Genomic DNA, 24,749 nt, shown 5'->3' on the forward strand with positions numbered 1-24,749 from the left:
TGGTGGTGGTTGTTCAGAGGGAGAAGAGACTGGTGCATGAGCGTGGCTCCCCACCAGCCTCTGTCTCTCACTTGTGGACACCTGGGACCTGTGTCTTGCAGACACCCATTGGGAATTCAGCAATGGGGAATGGATGGCAGTTGGTTCTCTTGGTCAGACACTCTGAGTTCTAACTTCAGCTGTGTGACCGTAGGCAGCAGCATAACCTCTCTGAGCCTGCCTCCTGTCTGTAATGGACATAGCAATGCTTCATGAAGTAGCTGAGAGGGGTGGCTGAGGTGCTACTGGAGGACGCTTTGTAAAACAAGACAACGGCATTCGGCTCCGCTGTTACCTATGGGAGAGGAAGCCACGCAGAGTTCCCAATATCTTTTATGCAAAAAAAAAATAAAAAAAGAAAAAAGAAAAGCTGCCAGGCCCAGGGCCCTCCTCTGTCCCCCAGGGACTGCCAGCTGGGGCAGAGATGAGAACCTGGGGACAACCACAGGGAGGAAGGGGGTGGGGCCTGTCTACAGCTGAAGGCGCAGCACCTTCCCCTTTCTCTCCCTGGGCCCTTGACTGGGGCCCTTGACTGGGGAGAAGGGCGTTGGCACTTCTCTCTGGGCCTGGTGCAGGGTAGGGGCCTCCAGGCAGCGGGCGGCCTGGGGAAGGGGGCCAGAGGCAGTGGGCCTGGGAATGGAGGCGCTTGTCTTGTGGGCAGGAAGTGTGAGGTGGCGAGCAGCTCGGGAGATCTGGGGAGGCCGCTGGGTGGGAGGGCTGAGCATGTGGTGGTGAGGGGAGCGGAAGTCGGAAGCACCGGCAGCCACATTCTCCATTCACTGGTGGACGGCCCTTGTATCGGGAAGGCCTGCTTGCCCTCTCCCAGGGCCTTTGGAGGTGAGCAAGGTGGGCCTGCGGGGGGTGGCGGCCGGGAGGGAGCTGGGGGGAGCAGGGGATGCGGAGAGTCCCGTGTGGGCCCTTGTGGTAGCTGCTGGGGCAGGTGGACAGGAAGGAGGACTCTGTGGGCCCACTGTGTCCATACCTTCTGTGGGCCTGGCAGGGCTGGAGTGGTCACCTTCATCTTCCTTCTCCCTGTACCCCTCCTTCCTCAACCTACCCCTCCCAGTCTGGCCCCCACTTACCCTGGCCTCTCCAGAGCCGCTTGGGGGGGGTAATTTGCCACTATGGGGGGGAGGGGCTCCTTCCTGAACCCCTTGTGGGCCTCCCTGGGTCCCTGGTGATGACTGTGGGGCGGTACCCAGTGAGGGGTTTTGTGGCCAGAGGCCTCCAGTGAGCCTTGGAGAGGCTGAAGAGAAGGAAGCCAGGCAGGCCTGGGCTTTGGGTGGGGGGGCAGCTCTGGGTGCAGTCACTGTGGGAGATCAGACACAGAATCCACCATGAGGGGGTTCCTGGTTCTACCTCACCTTCCGCCATACTCCGAGAGGCTGGGTTGGTGCTAGGGACGCCAGTAGCCGGCTTGCCAGGGCAGCTGATGTTTTGACCCATTGACCTTAGGTGTGACGGCCATCATTTTACTCACAGATGCCTCTCTGTTCGGGACGTTGAGGCCTTCTGCTTGTAGCTGTCATCCTCATGGTAGACGGGAGTCTCCCAGAGGGAAGGTCCTCCTAGAGCCTAAGATCATATGGTTGGTGTCACTCCTCTGTTGAAAAGGCAGGGGAGAGTGACCTGTCAGCAGATAGTAATACCCCTCAGGCCTGTTGAACCTTAGCCAGGTTGAAAGCAACGTGCCTCAGAGGGTCCTGTCTCCCCAGCCTTCTGGAGCTTCAGAACATCCCAGAACTGCTGCTTTCTACAGATGAGGAACCACCCAGCACAGGGCTTAGAACCTGGGCTGTGGGCTCTTTGGGGAAGGAGAGGGGGGGACCCAAGAAGGGGTGAGAGTGGTCCAGCCTGGCCTTGAGCCCTCCTCGGGGTCCTTGTCCTTCCCAGGGGGCAGCTGCTCTGGAGACGCATCGGTGCTCTGCCCCATTCTCTCTATACCCCAGCATCTCTGTCCCATCCTCTCTGCCCTCCATCTTTTCTGTCTTCCATTCTCTCTTCCCTCACTCTCTCTGCCCCCATCTTCTCTATATCCCATCCTCTCTGCACCCTCTCTGTTCTCTCTCTCTGCCTGAGCCCCAGCTGACACCCACCCCTGCAGGGTCCTCAGCACCACTGCCCCTCCACCGTGCCCCCCCCTCCCGGTGCACACTTGCATGAAGTCTACTTCCGTGTGGGCAGGATGTGGGGCTGCCCCTAGTGCTGTCTCTCACAGCGCCCTGGCCCAGGTTCAGGCAGGAGCATCTGTCTTGTAACTCCAGATAAGAAACTTCTCTATTCCTCTGCCTTCCAGGATGACATCCCTCACCTGGCTTCTCCCGAGGGCTGTGTGGGCACAGGCTGCCTCCTAAATCCCTGGGCGGGTGAGGAGCCTTTGCTTTTCCATTGGAAGGAAAAATTGCCATGGCAAAAGGAAGGAACGTCTGCTGAGTCTGGAAGCTTAAATGGAGTGAGGGACAGAATTGGGAGGCTCCAGGAGGAGGCTGAGTGCCCAGGGAGCCCACTGGGAGGGTTGTCTGTGTGCTTGTTTGTTTTGGCTTCTTGAATGACCAGCAAAGGAGCAAAGATGAACTGAGCAGGACGTGCTGTTTCTGAGCACCTACCAGGGGGCCGGGCCAGCAGCAGCAGCAGCTCCCAGACCCATTCTGCTTTATCACAGATCTATAGAATAGCTTGACTCCATCTTATTTCCTTACTTTATAGATAAGGAACCAGGGAAAGTTTTTGACCAGAGTCACAGAGCTGTCAGTTGTAGGCAGGACTTGAGTGAGTCTCGTCCGTGAGCCTCCAGGCAGAGGGGGCTGCAGACATTCAAGGCACCATCTCCCCGCTCGGGGCAGGCTCTCCTCCAGCCTCCTGTGGTCTCCTTGTACTAGAGGGTACAGGCTGTGTGCCCAAGCAGAAAGCTAGGGGTGGGGGTGGTGAAAAGCAAATCCACTCTCCAAATTACAACCCAGGAGCCAATGGGTCTCCTCGCCCCCAAGATCAAGACAGGGTTGCACTGAAGACAGGGCAAGGTCAGGTAGGGGTGGAGGGACTTATGCCCCCTTGATCCCCCAGCAGTCAGATTCTGCGTCCTGTACTCCCATCAGCCAGGCACTGCTTGGCCCAGCAGTTTTCTCCACTAAGGTAGAGAGGGGGTGTCCCCCCCCACCTCCTCCCTCTCCGCCAGCCTCAGCTCCTTCCCATTCCTTCTGCTCACTGTCTGAAGAGCTCAGAGCATGTTGTTGGATTCCAGAGTCATTCCACTTCTCCTGGAACTTATCCTTCCATTCCACAAACCATTGAAGGGCCACTTATTTTGGAGGTGAACACAACCCACCTTATGAGGCATGTGGCAGACCTTTTTCCTCCTTTGTTCTGGTTAGGATACCCGAGACAAGCCATTTCAACAGAGATTTCACTGAACACTGGGGCTGAGAAAAGAAGGTAAACCAAGAAAATTCTAGGCGCTGGAGACCTGAGCTTCTGGTCCCCAGTTCCTGGCCCACCTCCGCCTAAAAGGTGCCACCCTCCCTCCAGGAAATAGAAACCCTTGCCCCACCCTTGACCCTGGCCGTGTCAGCCTGCCCCCACTCAGGTGAGTGGTGGGGCTGCCTTGATGGCCATAGGAAGTGACCTTACCCCCCAGTTCATCCTATCGCTTCATTCAGGGAAGAGCAATTTAAAAAGGAGGTGAGAAAGAGAGAGGAGATGGGGAAGAGAAAGAGAAAGAATGAGAAGAAGAAAGGGGGCAGGGGAGGAGAGACACTTCTTAAATCCTCAGTGACAGTGGCCTCGCACAGGCAGAGAGCCCAAACAAGGTGATTGAGTGGGTGGGTCTTCCTCACATCTCCTCCTCTCTATCCAGTTGCTGTGTGGGAGTCAGGACCCGTACGAACATTTTGGCTCCTGGCCTGGCAGGACCTCACCTCTGGGAAAGCTCTTCCTCAAGGGCACTGGGCTTCCTGGGAGGAAGATGGCAGACTGCCCTTGGGAGGAAATCGTGAGGTCAAAATGATGCTTAATCTCTTCTAAGCCTCAGTCTTCCTAGTCCTCTAGTAAGATCTTTGAGGAGGGGCTTTCTGAGGATCCATCCCTCCCACCCACTCATTCATCCATCATCCATCCACCCATCCCTCCATCCTTCCCTTTTATCCATCCATCCATCCACCCATCCATTCATCATCTATCCATCCATCCTTCCATCCATCCCTCCCTTCCAGCCAACCATTGATCCATCCATCTATCAATCTATCTATTCTTCCCTTCTACCCTCTGTCCCTCCCTTGCATCCATTCATCCATCCATCCATCTTCTCCATTCCACAAACTCAGAGGACCACAATTCTGTACCACAGAATTCCACAAACTCAGAGGACCACTTCTGAGTCAAATAGGCACTGCACTGGACAGTGGTAAAACTGATGAATTCAAGAGACTCTCTGCTTCAAAATAATTTATGCTTCATTCAGTTCACAAAGGCCCAAGGGAATTGATGTATGTATGGGGGAGAGACAGTGATGCTTAAGAGAGCCACAGGCCTGGATGCAGACCCCAGCTCCCCTACTTATTAGCTGAGCTCCCTGGGTCCATTTCTCTCAGTCTCTGAGTCTTTGCTCCTTTTTAGTAGGAAGGAAATGTTACCACTTGTCTCATGTGTGGGGTGGCTGTCCAGACCTGCAGATGAGCTCATGGCTGTAAAGCACTGAGCTGCATGACAGGTGCATTGCGAGGGCTTGGTACGTTCTTTTCCCCTCCCCCGTGAGTTGCACGTGGGGTTGCCAGGTAAAATACAGAATGCCCATTAAGTTTGAATTTCAGTTAAACAGAGGAAATTTTTAGTATAAGCATGTCCCAAAGATTAGGCATCCTGTATGTGAATTTGCTCCATACCGTGGAGCTGTGTGCTGCCCCTTTGGAATGGCCAGCCTAGAGCCAGGAACACTGCCCAGTGGGCTCTGTCACCACCCCCCAGGTGTCCCAAGGGTGATCCGGAACTTCTCGAGGTGATACTGACTTTTAACTTCCAAATGTACTTCTAAATGTACTTGAACTGAAGTATAAGGAATGCCCAGAACTTTGGAGGTGGGTGTGGGCATAACATATGCACGCAACAGATTCAGTCCTTCAGTACTTCTGTGCTGAGACAGGTGAACAGAAGCACAAGGAGTCTGTCTTCCTGGTGCTCACATTCTGGGAAGGGGATGCAGACGAGAGCGTGCCGGAAAGCACTGGGGGTCACACCCTGCGCTAAATGCTCTGAGACGGGGAGTGAGGGCTGGGGTGGAGCCAGGGTGAGTTTAATTGATTCCGAGGAGTCGTGGCCCAACCAAACTGTACACCTCTTTCCCTACCCAGTGCTCCATCTGTCTGTCTGTCTGTCTGCTTCCCTTCATTCCCCAGTCCCAATCCCTACCTCCCTCAGGCCCTTTAGACTCCTTGGGCCCCAGAAATCTGCTCCCTCCTTTTTGGTCTCTGGAAAGCTGTGACAGCTTCTCTGAATTTTCCAATGGAGCGCATTGAGGATCACCTGGGCAGGCAGATCCAGTGACCTTTGATGCCTCGCAGAGTCGTGAACATCCACCCTTATGGCTCCTTAATTCATGCACAGATTTATTTAGATGTATGTATTCGCAAAGAGGAACACGTGGGGCTCTTGTCTCATACAAATGGCAGGATGTCCTCTCCATGGGCCGCTGCTGGCTCTTCTCATTCCAGTTATGGGCGTTTGAACTTTTCCCATTAAGTGAGTTCACTAATGAGAGTAGGGGGAGTGCTGTCATCCAGACAAAATGCTCTCGTGGGCGCAGGGCCATGCTCCTGAGGCTGACACGCAGTCACATACCATGTATGGATGTGTGGAGCAATGAGAACCAGAGCAGGGGTGTGGGGAGGAGGGCCAGCCAAGCACAAATAGACCAGGTCTTGGCAGGGAGGGAGGGAAGAGAGCTATAATAAGGTGCTTCCCTCCACCTCTGTCCTCTGGCTCCTAAATGGAACTGCCTTCCCAGTGTTCTCAGTACCGTGTGGGCCGCTTGCTCCAGAAGGCTGCGGTGGGGGGATCTCACCTCCTCTCTCCCACTGGCCTGGGGAGGGATGCATGGATTTGGAAGGGCTGCCAGAGTATAGACAGTGGGTTGTGAGACTCACTCCTCCTTCCCCTTTGGATAGAGGACCATGGCAGCTCTCTTACACAGAGAGGGATGGAGAGTAGAAATGGACGGCTGCTTAGGGGGAGGGAGGTATTCTGGGATTGGCCCTCTGAGGAGCCAACCGAATACTTAGGGAGCAAAGCCTATGCATCCTCAGCCTATAAATGGGGCAGGGCTAGGGGTGGAGACAAAGAACTGAGCAGGAGCCAAGGCTAAGCTAGGAGACCCATGCAAGAAGAGCCCAGGGCGAGACCAGTGCACACTGATTTGATTCAGAGCATCGTATCCACGATTAAAAATAAGCAACAGCCCCAGCTTTGGAGAAAGCACAATTTTCACAGTCACTGCCAGAACCTGGTGGCCCTGAAGGCTGGCTTTCCCCAGGGACTGCAAGTTCAGGATCATGAGGCCGAGTTCAGCAATGACATATTCTTGCTCCGAGGTAGGACTAGGGTGGGGGTGGGGGGTTGGGACAGAGAGGGAAAAGTCCAGAAAGGGGTTCTATTTCTGAGGGACTTTTAGGCAGAGGCTCTCAGGAGGAACAAGAAACTGAAATTCATGGTGGTCCTGTGTCATTTCTGTCTGGCACCCTCCTGAAAGAGGGTGTAGTGCCAAGCCATGTTTCCTAGGTGACCTCAGGAAATAGGTTTGGACAGTAGGCCCCTCATCTGACCCTGGTCTTCCAGCCCTGGGGATTCCTATTTATTGAGTCTGATGTCTGATGGTGAGCCCAGTAGGTAGGCAGCTGCAGGGGTAGGGGTAGTGGTTTACAAGTTGGGAGCAGGTGTGTTTCTTCCTTCCTTCCTTCCTTCCTTCCTTCCTTCCTTCCTTCCTTCCTTCCTTTCTTTCTTTCTTTCTTTCTTTCTTTCTTTCTTTCTTTCTTTCTTTCTTTCTTTTTTAAGATTTTATTTATTTATTTGACAGACAGAGATCACAACTAGGCAGAGAGGCAGGCAGAGAGAGAGGAGGAAGCAGGCCCCCTGCTGAGCAGAGAGCCCAATGCCCGGTATGATCCCAGGACCCTGGGATCATGACCTGAGCTGAAGGCAGAGGCTTTAACCCACTAAGCCCCTCGGTGTGTGTTTTTTTATACCTTGTTCCCCCAAATAGTTTAATACAGCGCACAAGTGCATGTAAGACTTCAGGGTGCAGATGCTGAGTGAAGGAAGTGGCCAAAGGGAAGACCGGAGAAGATGTGTGGAGTCAGGGGTGCGTTCTTTGCTGGGGACCATACTGTGCTGGAAGGGCCATAGCCTTAACCCTGAGCTGCCTGGGATCCTCTGCCCAGTGGGAAACGGGTGTCCCTGGGACCCAAACAAGCCACTGTTTTGAAGAAGCAGGGTCACCCAGAGAGCCATGTGACTTGTCTACCTGCAGAGGAGGGAGACACGTGCTCCTGGAAAATACCCTTCAAGATTCCTCGGCTGCGGGGCGCCTGGGTGGCTCAGCGGATTAAAGCCTCTGCCTTCAGCTCAGGTCATGATCTCAGGGTCCTGGGATGGAGCCCTGCATCGGGCTCTCTGCTCAGCAGGGAGCCTGCTTCCCTTCCTCTCTCTGCCTGCCTCTCTGCCTGCCTCTCTGCCTGCCTGTGATCTTTGTCTGTCAAATAAATAAATAAAATCTTTTAAAAAAAAAAAAGATTCCTCGGCTGCATGCACATGGTGCTAGTGTGGCCGATGCATGGGGCGAGTCTGAGCTGGTGTGGTACAGCCCCCATGGGCTCCGCCATGGCCTCCCCTCCCATCACAGCTGGTGGCTGGGGCCCCAGGACTGGGGGGTCCTCCTGCGGGGCCTCCAGCTGAGGTGAGGCAGATAGGAGGTCTGGGAAGTAGAAATAAGGTAGCCTGTGCCTTCCTCTCTTGGGTGTTTGTGCCTCCCTCAGGGCTCCTGGCCTGGAGTCTGTGTCTGCGTGGCTCCCACGCTCTTGGCTGACGTGTGTTTTCGGTTTACCACGGCTTTCATGCTGTTCTGAGGGACGTCCACCTGCCATTCCTGCCACCAGCCACTTCAGTGTCTAAGTTCTCTGTCCCTAATGCCCAAGAAGATGTCCCATTTATTTTTTTCCAGGAGGCCACTCGGCCACCTTCAGCCAGCAGGCAGGTGTCTCCGGAGCAGGGCCGCCGTGGTGCGAACAGTAGAGGTGGGGCGACTGGGGGTGGACAGCGTCTCTGGTGCCCCCCTCACACCAGGCAAGGCTGTGGAGGGCACATGCCCCTCGGCTAGGGCCGGGGCTGCGGCAAACCCCGGAAACCTGTCTGATACACAAGACGTGGGCCTCCAGGGGCTGAGCACACTTCGCTAACACGCATTTGCTTTCGGCACTTCCAGGGTAGGCGTGTGGATCCCCCCATCCCGCTGCCCCTCCCATCCGCCGCCAGCGCTGCCCTGGACCCACACCATGGGACTGTGAAGGCAGACACTTCTGGGGGCGCCAGAGCAGCTTGCACACTGGATGATGGGAGACGACAGACTCTCAGAACACCCCAATCCCATGGAATTTCTCAACCTCTATTTGGGAGACAACCTGCAGCCTGGCCCAGGGGCGCACCTGAGGGACACGTGCAGCCTTCCCGACCCTCCCGAACCTCATGGAGAACAGACCTGGGCCTTGGAGCCTCCCGATTCTACGAGGCCAGATGCTCCCCCTGGGGGTTCCAGCATGGAGCCCCTGCACTTGGGGAGTAGCTCCTCCCAGGAGGAGCCCAGGCACAAAGCAGCACCCCCCGGGTCACCGGGGAACAGCCATCCCCTGGGGAGCCCGAGGCAGAGCCAGAGCACGTCCACGCAGGTGGTGTTCTGGGCAGGTATCCTGCAGGCCCAGATGTGTGTCCTGGACCTGGAAGAGGAGCTGGAGAAGACAGAGGGGCTCAGGGCTGAGCTGAGGTGTCGCTGCCTCCCCGCTGCCCTGTGGAGCTCCCCGCTTTCCCCTCCAGCCCCCGCAGGCCCCCAGGGCTCAGGCCTCCTCCCCAGCTCACCTGTGGATGACTCACCAGTGGATGAGGCCCCAGGAGGAGACAGCAGTGGCACTGAGGGGGAGAACCAGCACTCCCTGTGGCCCAGGGAGGGAAGGACAGACTCCTCCCCGGAGTGGGGTGCTGAGGAGGAGAGCCTGTTCTTTGACAATCCCCTCTTTTTGGAGAGCCCTTGCTCGGACAGTGCTTCTGGAGCTCGCTATTCCTGGGGGCTCTCAGACTCCTGCGTGGATGTGGGACCCAAGCCTGAGTGTCCCCACATCCTAGAGCCTCCTCTCCCAGGAGGGGGAGTCCTATGGGAATTGGACAGCGAGCTGGATTTGGGGGCTGGCACAGCTGATTCCAGCGGGCACACCACGCCTCCGTTCCCTGTACCCACCTACAAACCTCACTCTTTCTCGTGGCCTGTAGTGAATGAGGCCACCAAGGGGACCCCTGAAGTACCTCCTGACTGTGGGGAGATTGAGGTAAGCCGAGCCCTGGGGACCCACCCAAGACTGTGTGTAAGGACAGGGAAGGAAGGGCTATTCTCTGTGGTCACTGGGCCCAGAACACTCTTTTTCTATGCTAGGGCCTTTTGGAATCCTGAAGCAATACAGCAGAAAAGCAGCCCCAGTGTGGCCTTCAGAATTACAGGACATTGTACAAATGCCATGATGTCAACAGAACGTGCTGGCAATTAAGTCCACAAATGTCTCCATCTCAGCAGCTCCAGGGACTGTGTCTGGACACATTTGGAGAACAAACAGATCCTCCAAGGCAGTGTGTTCCAGGCCATTCTTAGACTCGACCCCTCCCACCTCCAGGACTTTCCCAACCATAAGAGGCCAGATGACCTCTGCCCCAGGCAGGAGATATCTGTTTTAAGAGTCTGGCCTTTTCTTGAGAGATTTCGGCATTTGGTTACTTTGAGTTCACCATCTTTCATTCCCACCCCTCCACCCTACCCCCCAGGGTGGATAGATTGGGCCCTCATGACAATGGCAGATATCCTCAATAGCAACTGGGCTGAGCTCTGGGGACAAATGACATGAGATGGTAGGGAACACAGTTTTCCCAGGGAACCTTCTGCTCAAGAGATAAGGAAACTCAAGATGGCAGAGTGGGACTATAACTTTCTAATCTCTCTGGTCCCAGAGAAAATGCAGAAGAGTCATTACCCAGAGTGGATCTCCTACCTGACCCTAAGATAACAGGAGCTGCTAGATACTGTCGCTGTCCCCCAACCCCAAGGCTGCAGTGTTGTGGCTCTGTCCCGTGAGAGTGCGTTCTTGTGATCTTGTTGCTCTAGGGTCCTTGGGGTCCTCAGGGAGGTGCCTGGGAGCCCCATCCTCACAGCAAGTGGCTATTGCTCTGCCCCAGTGCCTGGGTGCTGTCACCCTCCCTATAATATAGCCGGTCCTTGGGCTGGTACTGCAGACCACGGAGGGAGGAAGATGGGGACAGAGAAGACTGGAAATCTGTGAGCATGGAGGAGGGGCTCCCTAGGCCTAGCAGGGTACATTAAAAGCCCTAAGAACAGTTTCCCTTGGGTCAAACCTCTTGCCTCTCTTTCTCTCTAAGACTTCTCTGGGGGACAGTCTTGGCCCCGCCCCATCTGTGGCATCCAGTGTGGACAAAGTATTGACCTCGGAAACAGGACAAGTTGGATCTGACCCCAGCTCTGCCAGGCATCCTATGCAACCTTGGGCAAGTCACTTCCCCTCTCTCGGCCTCCCCTTCCCCATCTGTATGGAGGAACGTGAGCCCCGGTGATTCTCGATTCTCAGGGCGGGCACCAGTACCCGTAGGATGCAGGTCTTCTCTCCGGGGTTCTTCTTCTGATCTGAGGGCTCCGGATGAGACTGGGGCCCTGTTGCCAGGGTGGGAAGAGAATAGGGAGGGAGGGCCCTGGATATTCAAAGTCATTCTCCCCTACCCCTGCTTCTCAGTGCCTCGAGGGCTCACGGAGATCCTGTGCCTCTCTCAACAGGCCCTGCCCAGCCCAGAAGGCTGGCAGATGGAAGAGGGTCCTTCCTGGCCTGGGGTTGCCTCTGATTTCCCAGGACCAAGGTGAGACCTCTTATGGGCTCTGGGAAATTGGGTGCGGGAGGCTTTGGATCTGGGGAGGGGGGGACAAAGATTGTCCTTGGATCCGCAGACCAGCATTGAGAAGTCCCGTGGTATTGTGCGGAAGGCAGACCAGGGGTGAAATCCTGCTTCTCTTATGACTTCATTCATACAAGGGTTTGAAAATGCTCATTTCGTAGAATTCAATGAAGAAATGTGCCAAAGACCCAGCATTTCTGATGCCTGGGTCCTAGTGGTTTTAGAAAGCCCTGAACCCTGGGGTTGCCTGGGGTTCTGGAGTCCCTGGAGCCTTCTGCCCGCTGCCTCCACATGTGGGAGGTCCCCAGACCTGAGGAGGGACGAACGTGCTGCCCAGTTCCAGGGGGTGGAGCTGCAGGGAGGGAGCTGGAGGAGGTGGCCCTCCAGGCTGTTTTCCTGGCTCTGTGGGGCCCCTTGGCCTCAGCCTGCCTCTCACCCCATGTCAGCTTTCCTCCATGTTCTTCCTCAGGTGACAGTGATGCTGAGTGTGCCCAGGAGTCTGCTCTGTGCACCTTGGCTCCTGGCCCCTGGGGGAGCCCAGCCTCATCGCCGGAGTCCAGCAGCCCCGAGTCTGAGAGCAGAGGCCCTGGCCCCAGGCCCAGCCCTGTGTCCTCACAGGAAGGCAGCCCATCGCCCCAGGGCCCCAACTGGTGCAGCAGTCTTCCTGAGCGGACGCTAGAAGCTTCATGCCCTTCACTTTTGGAGACAGATGGGGCAGAGCCAAGCTTTCCGGAGAAAGAGGAGGCAGGAGAGCCCCCACAGCCAGGGGAGGAAGTGAAGAGTGAAGGCCCAGCCGGGACTGCTGAGGCTGGAGCCGTCCAGCCTGGCGTGTGCTTGACCTCTGTGGCAGGGTAAGTGTCCGACGACCCCACTCTCTGGCTTCTAATTGTGGATACATTTAAGAATTCCCTGGCCTGGATGGAGCATGAGAAATGCCTGATGGGATTTAATATACTAACATCGATTAAGTCAGGATTGTATGATGGGTGCCTGCAGCTTTGAGCAACACTGGAGGGTTGGAAAGCATGAGAAACCAAAAAGCAGACAGTTTTACACACGGGGCAGGATTTGCGCTTGGCAAGGCAATGCCCCAAGAGCTTGGACACCAGGAGAGAAGGGGGGGAGGTGTTTGAGGGCCCTGATGGGGGCTCTGTACCCAGAAAAGATGGGTGTCATGCTAAGCAGGGTAGGGAGTGGGAAGGTCAGAGCTTGTCATTGGGGGGGATGACACACTGCTTTGAACTTGAAGGAGGTGTCTGGGAGAAACCCATCAGTGAACCTTAGGCTGAGGGTATGGCTCAGATCTCGGGGGAAGGCCAGAACACCAAGGGCAGGTGTGACTGGAACCAAGGAAGTGGATCTCGGGACCCCATAGCAGGATCGAATGACCCCAAATCTGTGGCCAGACGCAGGAAACCAGGGGACCATGGGGAACCAAGCTAGATGTCTGCCTCCCTCCAGAGACTGCAGGGGGCTGCCAGCACCTGGGGCCTCCACCTTGGGAAAGGAGGGGACCTCCTGAAGAGGCAAGGGGAACCGTGATTTTTTCGGGTTGCACTAACTGGAGGGTCGGCCCTCCCCCCCATCTCCGTGTCACGGGGTGATGGGGACAGAACCTCAGGCAGTCAAAACGAAGCATCTCTTCTCCATGCATCTGGAAACCATTCAGTCTCTGGAGGTGCTGGGAGGCTTGGGAATCAGTGGGGAGTCTTTCTGGATCTGAGAGGAGAGGGCTCATCATACCAAAACTAAAGTCAAGTTCAGCCCAAGAGAAAAGTAAGTAGATCCACCTGAAATGGAACCATATATTCATAGTAAGTAATTGAAAAAGGATCAATTAGGACTTTTCTTGCTAGGATGCTAAATATAATTACCACCGAAGAAGCTCAGTCTTATTTTCAGCACAATATTGGGCTAATTTTCCTGGCCGAGTGTGCTGGTCCCATGGGAGCTCTCCTTTGTGCTTGACTTTCACAGTGAGGTCACAGAGGCTATTTTTATCATACTTTATTGTTTTATTTTATTTCATTCCAATCAATTAATTTGATTTTTAATTTTTATTTTTTGGAGGGGGAGGGGCCAAGAGAAAGGGAAAGAGAGAGAATCCCAAGCAGGCCCCAAACCTCCGTTAATGAATTTAATCATAGCTTTATTGAGAAATAATTCACAGACCGTACAGTGCACCCATTTAAAGTACCCAATCCCATGACAGTTTATATTTGCATTATTTTTTTCCTCAAAAGCAATTCCCCATCTAGATACTATTTTTGTAACAACACTAATCCACAAGGTCATTTCTGGGCTCGCTCAGCTGATTGTCGAACAGCGCTCTTCAGATGTGACCAGTGTGTTGTCATTTTTCTGCTCTCCGACGGCCCACTGGACTAATGCCTCCGGTGCCTTGTCTGTCAGTGGCTTTTCCTGCGACTCCTAGAGTCTTCTGGCCACACTAACACAGACTTCAGGAAGCCCTGTGTTTTGGGGGGGCGAGATGTGTCTGTCCCTTTGCAGCGGGGTGCTGTTACATCCCCAGGAGCCTCAGGGAGGAGTGAGCTGCGAAGACACAGCCCAGACAGGGGCAGAGATGGACGTTTGTGTTCGAGCAGAGGGACTGTCGGGTGTGGCCTCGTGTTATAAGCGTCGGTTTACCCGGGAACATTTGCAGGTGCTGCTGATGCTGCTCCTGTCCGGCTCCCTAACTCTGGTCACTGGGCTATGGAATATCCCAACACCCCATAAGGAGGATCCCCCAGCCCCGGTGGTCGGGTTGCCAGGGAAATGGAAGAGTCCGGCAGAGACTGGGCTTGGTTGCCTCGAAAGTTCTGAGTGTCAGATGCTGAGTGTCCCCCGAGTGTGTCAGAGGTAGCAACCTCTGACTGCCCTCCACCCCCGCCGCCAGCTGTCACCATGCTTGAGCCTGATCTCCCCTCACCCTTGCACCTTCCTTGGCTCCAGCTCTAGGAGGAAAACCTGGGGCTGGGGCAGGGAAGGGGAGGAGGGCAAGGGGGCATCACAAGCAGGGCAGGACAGTGAGGGAGACAAGTGGCTGGTGGGGGGTCGGGGACACCAGTGCCGTCCCTCCTGGGGATGGGTTCAGTATCACTGGCATCTTCAAAGGGCTGTACCTGCTGCCTGAGGTGAGCTAGGCTCAGAGCGTCCTTGTGGTTGACCTGAGAAGGCACCGTGTGCAAGCTTGGCTCCCGCCCTTGCCAGCCTGTCAGGTACGCCAGGTCTCTGGATCGTCCCAGTGCCCGGGCCTGGCCAGGCAAGGCCAGGCACGAGTTTCCCCAGTGAGGCCCTGGTCCAGCTTGCTCCTCCACCACTCCAGCTCCCCTGCTGATCACCCCTTCCATGACTGACCTGGAGGGACACTTGACCCAGTACCCCCACCTGTCCATCCCTCGTGGAAGTCTGAGGACACTATTGGACATTCGCAGGCTTCCGAGAGCCCCATGCCCAAGCGCAGTGCCCGGAGGAAGGCCAGAGGCCACAGACTAGAGACAAGCTGGCTAATGGTGTCAGCAGCGACAAGGTGGCCTGGAACTTGGCCTCTCGCCTCTTTCACCTGGAAGGCTTCCGGAAGTCTGAGTGGCCTCCTACCTGGCAGAAGAAGTAAGGGGATTTGACCCTGAGCAAGGCTGGAGGTTGTGTCGGGAGAGGGAGGCACGGTCAGCAGACTCTGTCCACCGGCGGCCCCACGGCTGACCTTCATCCCCTCGTTCCTGTCCTAATCCGTCCTGGGGCAGTGCCCGCCTCTTCCTCTTAGTCCCACTTGTCACCCCTTCTCCACACTCTTGAGCCCTGCCTAGAGCCATTGGGCCTGGCCACCTTGCCCCCCGACCCAACTCCACGTGTGCTCCTCACTCAGCAGTAGATGGGTGCCCACGGCAGACCAGACCCTGGCTGCTCCCTCGCCCTCTCACCCTCTGGGATGTGCATGGGTCCTGGGGCCCCTTGGCATCTGCGGTCCCAGCCCAGACAACCCCCCACCCCCCACTGCAGGCTTCATTCCTATTCCTCTCACAGCAATGACTTCAGTAGGGCTGTGGGCTGATGAGTACTTGTCCTTCTTCCAGTTTGGAGGCCAGAGCCTGGACCGAGCCCTCCGGTAAGGCCTCCAGGCCCTCTCTGGGAAGGAGGGATGACTGGGATGTGGTAGCCCCGGTGAGGCCAGAATCTGATTGGCCCCCAGCTCTGGAGCCTGCTGGCTGCCCCAGCCTGGGCCCTGTCCTGGACTCTGGTCCTCCTTCCAGGGGCTCCTCCAGGCCCTGGTCCTCAGCGGGGAGACTCAGGAGCGGGAGCGAATCCTCTACCAGTTCTCCAAACGCTTCCATTACTGCAATCCGGGGCCTTCTCCTCTGCAGGTAGGGAGGGGGTGGGCCCTGAAGGCAGGGCATGCTGGGCTGCCTTGGGGGATGGCATGGAAGTGTCCCCTGGGTTTGCTCAGGCATTTACTGGGTACCAGCTCATGGGCGTGTGTTTGGGGGGCTACGGAGACCCAAAGCATCTGCGGTCACCCCACCCAGCCTGGGCAGCGGAAAAGGCAGGAGTCCTGTTCTAAGGAGCTTTCTCTCCATTGCCTCCCTCTGGGACAGATTCCGTTTCACACCTTGACCGTGCCATCATGCCTCCTCAACACGGACCTTGCACGGACAGGTGAGGGCACGGGGGAGCTTGAGGCCAGAGGCCTGGGGTGGGGTCATGGGAAGGGCTCTGGGGGAGGTAGGTCTGGAGAACTGAGAGAGGTTCCAGAGTGGGCCAACGGTGGTGGGGGGAAGGTCTTCTGTGGGGGTGGGGAGTGTGTTCCTGCTGCCTCACTTCCCTCAATGGCCACAGAACATTGGGAAGAGCATGAGCTGCCAGGAATTTATCACCAACCTGAACGGCCTGCGAGATGGCGGGAACTTCCCGAAGGAGCTGCTGAAGGTAAGGCACACGGGGCTATTCCCTGGGCTCATGATACCGGGGCTCCCCCTGTAGCTCTTTATCCCCGCCAAAGGTGGGGGCGATGCTCAGCCTGGGTCTGGCTCTGCTGCAGTGTCCTCGGGAGGCCACGGCCGGTGTACGGAAGGTACTAGAGTGTGCATCCCAGCCGCCAGCGGCCACACCTTAGAGTTTGTCGGCTTGTACGAACTCGTAGGCTCCCCTGCCTTGGACCTACTGAATTAGAATCCCTGGGGCTGGGACCCCTAAGATGTTCTCTGGAGTTTCCAGGTGATTCTGAGCATGGGGAGTCTTGAGATGCACTGGGTCTTTGGTTCTCGGAATGAGCAAAGAAGAGAGTTTCAAGTGCCAGTAAGTCTAAGACTTAGAAGCCAGATGTTCTAGGGTTTGAACTCTAGTCTTGGGCAGCTTACCCCCTGGCCTGCTCGAGTTCCTCCTGGGGTAGCGACTACATTACGACGTGGTGCTCACAATGAAATAAGGGTCATCAGGGGCCTAGCACAGCGCGCGGGGCACACGGCTGGCTTTTCATACGCAGCGATGCGCTGGTTCTTTTGTCTGCATGGCGGACGTTTCTAGAACACTTGCTGTGTGCTTGGTGCCCTGCTAGACATTGCCGGGGCTAAAAAGGCAAGCAAGACTGCATGGACATGAATACTCTGTTAGATCATTTCCAAGTCCCAATGCCTCGTTGACTCATTCCTTCACCATCCATTTGTTGCCTGCCCCCCGCCCCGCCCCTTGGTGGGCTGTTCCTGCTCTGTCCCATCCCTCAGGGCAGGATGGTACTGGATGATTCATTTCCTTTCCCAGAGAACTAGTTCAGGCCTCCCTAAGCTCAGGGAGGGACTAGGATTGCTTTGCTCATCCTGTCTGGAGCGTCTGCCATGGTGCCTGGCACATGGCCGCTCCGTCAGTGGCTGCACGCTTGCACACGTGGGTAGCTGGATGCATGTGGGAGCTGCTTCCTGCTCAAGGAGGAAGGCAGCTGTGCTGGGGGTAGAAGAGGCAGACTGTAGCTTGGCCCTGTCTGACCTGGGCCAGCCAGAGTTTGGGCCCCATGGGCCGAGGCTCCCTGCCCACTGTGTGCTTCTGTTCTAGGCCCTCTACTGGTCTATCCGAAGTGAGAAGCTTGAATGGGCTATGTAAGTGACAGTTCCTCTTCCCTCCACTCCCTGCCCCTCTCCCCTGTCCCTGGGCCTGTCCTCCCTCCACCTGCCTACCTGAGAGTTGCATGAGCCTGGGAGAGGTGCTGGACAGTGTTCCCCTCTGAGCGGGGTCCAGCCAGAGGCCGGGCCCTGGGCAAGTCTCCAAGGGGTGAAGGAGCCCAGGTAACACCTGGAGAAGTCAGGGGCCGTGGGGGGTGGGGATGACAGGAATGGATGGGCTGGCTTTGAAGGACTCCTTTTTGGGATCCTGGGGTACAGGTGCATGGGCACCTCTGGTGGCCTCTGCCTGTCAGTACCCCAACCTGATTCTCTGATGTCCAGGGATGAAGAAGACGCAGGCCGACCAGAGAAGGCGCAGATGTCTCCCCCCACTGGCAAAGCTGAGCAACCCTTTCCTGCAGCTGGCCCAGAACCCCACGGTGCCCACCTACAAGCAGGGCATCCTGGCCCGGAAGATGCATCACGATGCGGACGGCAAGAAGAGTGAGTGTCTGCTGCCAGGTGGCATGGAGGGCTCGTGTCTGCCACCAAACCCAAATGTGTGCGTGCCTGCGGGAGTGCGGAGCGGCTTGGCGCAGGTGACCTGGGGGCTGGGGTGCAGAGGGATGGCATGGTCAGGGTCAGGGACAGGCAGCCTTTGTTGCTTCCTTGATGGGAATCATGTGCTGGGCACCGGGTAAGATGCCAGGGACAGGGGTTCAGAGACAAGACATACCTAGGTACTCCCTGCTCCCCAGGCCCCCGTGGTAAGGGGGAGGTTAGGTGAGCACATCAGTGACTGGGATAAAAGGTGGAAATGGCTGAGGGGTGTAGGGAGGGGGAGATCAAGTATGGGGGTGTGGAGGGAGGGGCAGCTTTGATTAGACTTGGGGTGAGGTGTGGGGACAGGGATGGGTGAGGCTTCTGGGAAATGATGGTATCTGAGCCGAACCTTGGTGGAAGAGGCCAGAGGGCATCCCCCCCAGACAAAGCAGCAGGCATAGTCTGCTGGGAACAAAATGGCAGGAGGTACATCTGGCCTCACTGCAGACAGGTGCAGGCTTTATAGCAGGGCAGCGACAGGACCAGAACAGTATGGGGTCCTGGATGGATCACACAGGGTGAGGTAGCCGGCCGGGGAACTAGCATTTGGCTTCAAGAAGCCACAGGGCCTGAGCAAGGTGGAGAGGTGACTCTGGAGAAGCCTGCCTTCTTCTGCACGAGGAGCTGAGCCCCTGCGCCTCTCAGGATGGGACCAGAAAGACATCTGGTGGCAGTGTGCTTGTGGGTGGGAGTGTTGAGAGAGGGGACAGTCGGTGTGGACATCTGCTTTTGTTGTTGGTGGGGCTTGAGTGCAACTGCCAGGGTGTGAGGTGTGGCACCTGCTTCTTTGTGACTGTGTCTTGTGGTGCTGGCATGTTGCTGCGTGTTTATGTGCACCTGGTGAGGGATGAAGTTGGCAGGGAGAGGGGGTCGTGTGTGTCTGAGTCTGGTTGTGTTCTGCTTCTGGGGCAGCGCCGTGGGGCAAGCGCGGCTGGAAGATGTTCCACACGTTGCTTCGAGGGATGGTCCTTTACTTCCTGAAGGTAGGAAGGGGGTGCATGGCCCTGACAGGCAGGGTAGGGAAGGGCCCAGAATGGTTCGGAGGGTGGGCAACTGATGATTACCTCTTTTCTGAGCCCCTGTGCCGCCCCCCCCAACCCGGCAGGGAGAGGACCACTGCCCCCCAGCAGGGGAGAGTTTGGTGGGGCAGATGGTGGACGAGCCCGTGGGGGTGCACCACTCGCTGGCCACACCGGCCACCCATTACACCAAGAAGCCGCATGTCTTCCAGTTGCGGACTGCCGACTGGCGCCTCTACCTCTTCCAGGCTCCGTAAGTCCCCCGGGGCGGGGGGGATGGATCAGCAGCAAGGCCCCGGCTTGCCTCTCCCGGGTTCCTCACTCATCACCCTCTGATAGCTGCTGGCCGGGGCCATGGTGGAAGCAGGAGAATGCTGGTGGCAGAGGTCCTTGGGCCGCACCTGCTCTCCCGACCCCGCCCACTTTGCCTCCGACTGGGCCTCTTCCCTGGTCCAGCGCCTGGTCGAGCCTCCTACTTCTGAACCCAGGATTCCAGGAAGTCTCTAGTGATCGATCCCCCCCCCCCCCATTTGATCTAAAAATCTACCGTCTCCCTAGATTTTCCTCTTTGACGGATGATAAAAGCCACCAGCACAGGTCAACCACCTCGACTGGTGGGCGGGCTTCTGGCTTTTTGAAGCGCTGAATCCCGAGTCTGGAAGGCTGTGCAGACCATAGGAGGTTGGGGTGGGAGGGGGGGGAGAAGGGCAGGGTCGACTCTGTCACCTTGGTGTCTGACGATCTCCTCTGCCCTCAGCACCGCGAAGGAGATGAGTTCCTGGATCGCGCGCATCAACCTGGCCGCGGCCACGCACTCGGCGCCGCCCTTCCCCGCCGCGGTGGGCTCCCAGCGCCGATTCGTCAGGCCCATCCTGCCTATAGGTCCCGCCCAAAGCTCCCTGGTACGCGGGCTCCGGAAGGGGTGGGTGCAGCGGGAAAGGGGGCTTCTAGCCCCGGGGAAGAAGTGGGAGATGGGAGGGCGGGGCTGCGCGCCTGGCTTAGGAACCGGGAGAGGGGGTGGGCTGCGCACTGGGCCCGGGAACCAAGGGAGGGTGGGGCGGGCTGCGCACCTGGGTCCAGAACGTTGAGGGGTTTGCGGTGGGCTGCGCACCTCGGGCCCGGAACGGATAGGGGTGCGGTGGGACAGCTTCCCTCTCCGCCTCCCGCTCCCAGGAGGAGCAGCATCGATCCCACGAGAACTGCCTGGACGCCGCCTCCGACGACCTGCTGGATCTGCAGAGGAACTTACCGGAGCGGCGGGGCCGCAGCCGCGAGCTGGAGGAGTACCGCTTGAGGAAGGAGTACCTGGAGTATGAGGTCAGGCTGCAGAGTCTCTGCCTTCGCTGGGCTTTCCCACCCCCTCGGCTGGGCCCTCTGCCGCCCTCTCGTGGCCGCATCCGGCCTTGCAGCCTTCGTTCCCCAGGGTTGCTCAGGGCTGGGGGAGGCCCCGTGTGCGAATTCATGTGTAGGGCTGTGCGCAAAGTGTGTGCGTCCGTGTGCACTCAGACCCCTTTACTTCTTGTCCTGGGGGCTCATAGAAGCTGCTTTTCTGGAAACACTCACAGGAGACGTTTGATCAGTTTCTTTCACCTAAGAGTGTAGAGTACTTGGCTTCACTTAAATTGAAAGAAAAACTGTGGTTTAGTTTAATTATTTCCCCTAATACCTGCCTAGTCCTAATAGGCAGTATTTATGGCGTTTGTCATACTGCCTGTATACCTTGTTTAGTTGTCTAACAACTGCCGTAGGGACCATGATCTTCACTTTACAGGGAGGACACAGGCAAGGAGGAATGAACAACGTGTCCAAACCCCATGAATTCACATCCTACTCCAGTCAGGGATGTACCTCATTTATAGCCTTCACCAAGGACCTTTTCACCCCTCTGACTGATGCTGCACTGTTTTATCCCCTGACCCCCCATAGTATCTCTCCATCCCCCCTTACACCTTATGCCTCTGGTCAGTGTGCACATTCTGGGACCTGAAGCAGGAGGGGGAAGGTAAGGGGCAGTATGAGAACAGAGAGAGTCAGAGCCACCCAGAGGCAGAGACCAGAGAAGGGAGCATCTGTGTCATCTCTGGCTGTGTGTGCTGGGCTTCATGCTGTCCCCTCCCTGCCTTTGTGGCCCAGCCTTTGGCTTGGTAGGTGCACTGCTTCCCAGAGGTCCTGGGGGACAGGACCCAGCTCTGCCTGCAGAATTCTAGCCTCTCCCTACCTATGACCAGCTGCAACCTGTAGCAAACCCAGGCCCTCCCTAGACCTCATTGCCCTCTTGATCAAGTGGAGACAAGGACTCCTGGGCCACCCAGCCACCGAGGGTGAGCAGGCACTTACTACACTGGGACCCTATCCGAAGGCTGCTAGTTACAGAGGCCTTCCGAGTGTTAAACAGATGAAGGTAGTTAGCATCCCGCTCTCCAGATGCCAATTGTTAAAATGCGATTCAGACTCAATTAGGCTTCAGTACAGATGTGAGCTGTTTGTGTGCAATGCCGCACAGATCAGGCCTAGCGGGTTATGGATCTTTTAGTGTCTCGGGGATGGAACATGTTCTGGAGACATTAGTTACAGTGCTACAAGGTGGAGGCTGTTAGAACAGGGCTGGGCTGGTGGGTACTGTTAGAATCCTGTCCAGGTAATTGCAGGATTTGGCGATGTGGCTGCCGTGTTCTGCAAAGTTGGCTTTCTCAAGCTCAGTGCAGACACTGGCTGTGTGTCCAGCCCTCTTTCTGCAGAAATCTTTACTGTCAAGAGCTTTGTACACGTGGGAGAGGTCTGCCCTGCATGCTTCTGGCCTCCTCCTGTGCAGAAGCCCTGCTGGTGTTAAGGGGGCAGGGCCGTGTATTGCAGAAAACCCGCTATGAGACCTACGTGCAGCTGCTGGTGGCCCGTCTGCACTGCCCCTCGGATGACCTGGACCTGTGGGAAGAGCAGCTGGGGAGGGAAGCCGGAGGCGCTCAGGAGCCCAAGCCCAGCCTGAAGAAGTCCCACTCCAGCCCATCCCTGCACCAGGAGGAGGCCCCCACCACGGCCAAGGTGAAACGCAACATCTCAGAGCGCAGAACTTACCGGAAGATCATACCCAAGAGGAACCGCAATCAGCTCTGAAGCTGGGACGGCCTCACGGACTCAGGCCCCGAGTTCTGGGGTGTAGAAGTGGGGGAAAGGACCTGAGATGAGACCCCATGGAGGAGACTTGCTTTAGTGGGTCCACACTGGGGAGGAGGCCTTCCCTTTCCTGCTGAAGGACAGCCCCTGCTCCTCTGCAGTCCTCACTGCAGCTTTCCCGCTACTGCTGTGCCCACCCCCACGGCAACCCCCAGCTGCCCTCGTCCCTGCTCACTCCCAAGGGAGGACAGAGGTCAAGGGGTGGGCTGCGCTCCCATGTCACCCTTCTCTGTTCCACAGTCTAAAGTGGTCACATTGCTTGGGCCTGGGCAGCTCAGCACTCATTTGAGAATCCAAGAACCCGCGGGCCCTGAGCTTCCAGAAGGGGGGCTGGGGCAGCAGAAGCCTCTGGGCAATCAAGCCAGGGGAGCCACAGCCCTGAGGACAGTCTTGCTCTGGAGTCAGGTGGCCTGGGGTGAGAGGTCCTGGGAGACCCCAGGCAGCCTCAGGTGACTGAGAGAGCAAGGTGGCTCGGCCCTGCCCCCTGAGAGGTAGGGCTCCTGGGGCTTTGAGGACAAACTCAGTGATGCTGACTCTGGGGCCCCAGGCCTTTGTATGCTTTCCCCCACAATCACCCGTGCACCTGGGGCAGATGGGAGAGGCCACACCCCACACACCCAATTGCTAATCATCAGAGCAGAACCATTGGTGGTCAGTGAAGGCCAGAGGGCATGGGGCCTCCAGAGCTCTGTGGAGAGCCCTGGGAACAAGGGGCCTTTGTTTCCTCAGAGCAGGGAAGGAGGTCCCTCAGGTTCAGACCTGGGAGAGGCTGAGGGGCAAGAGGCCATGATATATCCCCTGGGGGCCCTCTTGGAAGGAGCTGGTCTGGGAGCTGTGAGGGCCGGGTGGAAGCCTGGCTGCCTCCCACGCAGCCCATCCCATGAAGTTGCATTCCCAAGGAGGGGCACCAGGGACCCTTCCAGAATCCCTCACCCCCCTGCCAGCTCTCAGGGGGCTTTGCTGCCCTTCCTGGGAAGTCCCCCTGTGCTGCCCTCTGGCTGCCTCCCAGCTGGGCTCTGGGGGAGGTTCCGGACACTGATGGACCTCAGGCTCTGCCTGTGGGAAGGAGGCTGGGATGGAGAAGCAGCCACCATTGTCTCTGTTCAGCCAAGTGTGCGAGCAGGCTGCCTGCCAAGAGGGGCCTCTGCTGCCCGGCTGCCGCCTGCTGGCTGACGCATGGCCTCTCCAGCCTTCCTGCTGGGGCCCCTCTCCTCCCATCCATGCTAGAAACCAGCCCTGGGGCCTGGAAGGCCACCAAGCGGGGCTGGCCCTTCGGAGACCACAGGGGTTTTCTGGATAGGGCTCAGCTCAGGGCAGGGCCGGGTACTCAGTCAGTGTACAGTAACTGCAGGCCAGTGAAGAAGGAGGTGTGCATGTGTGTGCGAAATACCGAGGGTCAGGGGGATTGGCGCAGCTGGGACCCCCTGCAGGATCCCAGGCTGGGTCTCCCTTTGCCTGGGCACCTGTGCACGTCTGAATGTGTGTGTCCGTGTCCGTGTGCGGGTGTGGAACACTGTGTGCAGGCTGTCAGAGCCTCGGGACCTCGGAATCATTTGTTCACCCACTCATTCGTTCATTCATTCATTTCACAACTGATATTGACCACTTTTTATGGAACCTGCCTCTGGCCTCCAGGAGGTAACCGCCTGTCCTCTGGTTCCTTGCTGTTAGGGCAGAGGCACACTTCGTCTTGCTGGAGAGGCATGTGGAAGACACATTCCCACTCTGCTCAGGGATTCGGATTCAGTAGGTTGGGGTCAGAGGCACGGATAAATATTTTTAAAGCAGCTTGGGTCACTGATGTGCAGCTAATAGGTGAAAACCTAGTATCAGATCGAGGTGAATTGCCCCAGGACCGATACAAGCTTGGCCTTGAGTGGGTTATTTGACCTCACTGAACGTGTATCCTTCTTTCTAAAACCAGAATAAAAAGCAGAGGTTTGTCTGCATTTTTGCATGTATGTGGCAGTTTGATGCTTCTTTGCTCATGTGGGACTGGCACCTGTCTTTCACCTGGGCACCTGAAGCCTTCAGAGACAGATGGGGGCCGTGGGACCCCACCTGGCCAATGCAGCTAGGCATGGCTTGGACCAGAGGCCTGGGGAGGTAGGGAGGGCGAGGCTAGGCTGCAGTTCTGATATGCGACCACTGGGGGGCGGGCTTGCATCTTTCAAGCTTGTGTGCTCAGGTGTCCAGGGGCAGAGCTCTGCTCCCTGAAGAAGAGGAAGTTAGTCTCTTTGTCCCCAGGAATCACCAGAACCAGGACCTTCCACTTCCCTAAACCCAGTGGTCCAAGCCAGGCCCCCCAACTTCTGGAGAAGTCAGCCATGGGAAGGGTTGCAACTCTGACATCTTTCTGCCGATGGAGAAGAAAAAGAGTTTCTGGAGCCATATGGGGGCAGCCTAGAGTTCCCGCAAAGAATTGTCCCCACAAAAGTGAACACTGAGTGAGCTCCCAGTCCCACTCCTGGGGTGTGGGGCAGATGTGGCCCACAGGCGTATGTCTGACCTTGTGTCCACCCTCGCTTCCTTTCCCACCTGGGAAGTGGGTTGGTGCATCTCTTTGCAGACAATGGGACGGGCACAGGTTCTTGGTGACTAGCTCAGGCTCTGTAAGGCTGGCTGGTTT

At 57.0% G+C, this 24,749-nt stretch overlaps 1 protein-coding gene across 1 annotated transcript; it reads left to right on the top strand.

Annotated features, from left to right (window-relative positions):
• The first annotated feature begins 560 nt into the window (after positions 1–560).
• On the top strand, positions 561–24,081 carry PSD4 (pleckstrin and Sec7 domain containing 4). Its single transcript, XM_047746940.1, is given in 22 exon segments — positions 561–876; positions 8,504–9,614; positions 10,711–10,836; positions 11,120–11,176; positions 11,178–11,199; positions 11,705–12,086; positions 12,842–13,011; positions 14,673–14,847; positions 15,262–15,283; positions 15,285–15,356; positions 15,501–15,599; positions 15,831–15,878; positions 15,880–15,891; positions 16,072–16,161; positions 17,281–17,324; positions 17,670–17,724; positions 17,726–17,831; positions 18,843–18,913; positions 19,036–19,202; positions 19,707–19,851; positions 20,123–20,266; positions 21,803–24,081. Coding segments are annotated over 21 exon segments (3,252 nt in total). The 5' UTR covers positions 561–876; positions 8,504–8,627; the 3' UTR covers positions 22,061–24,081.
• The last annotated feature ends 668 nt before the right edge of the window (positions 24,082–24,749 follow it).

Source organism: Lutra lutra, chromosome 9 (assembly GCF_902655055.1).
Source record: "Lutra lutra chromosome 9, mLutLut1.2, whole genome shotgun sequence".
Taxonomy (NCBI): Eukaryota; Metazoa; Chordata; class Mammalia; order Carnivora; family Mustelidae; genus Lutra; species Lutra lutra.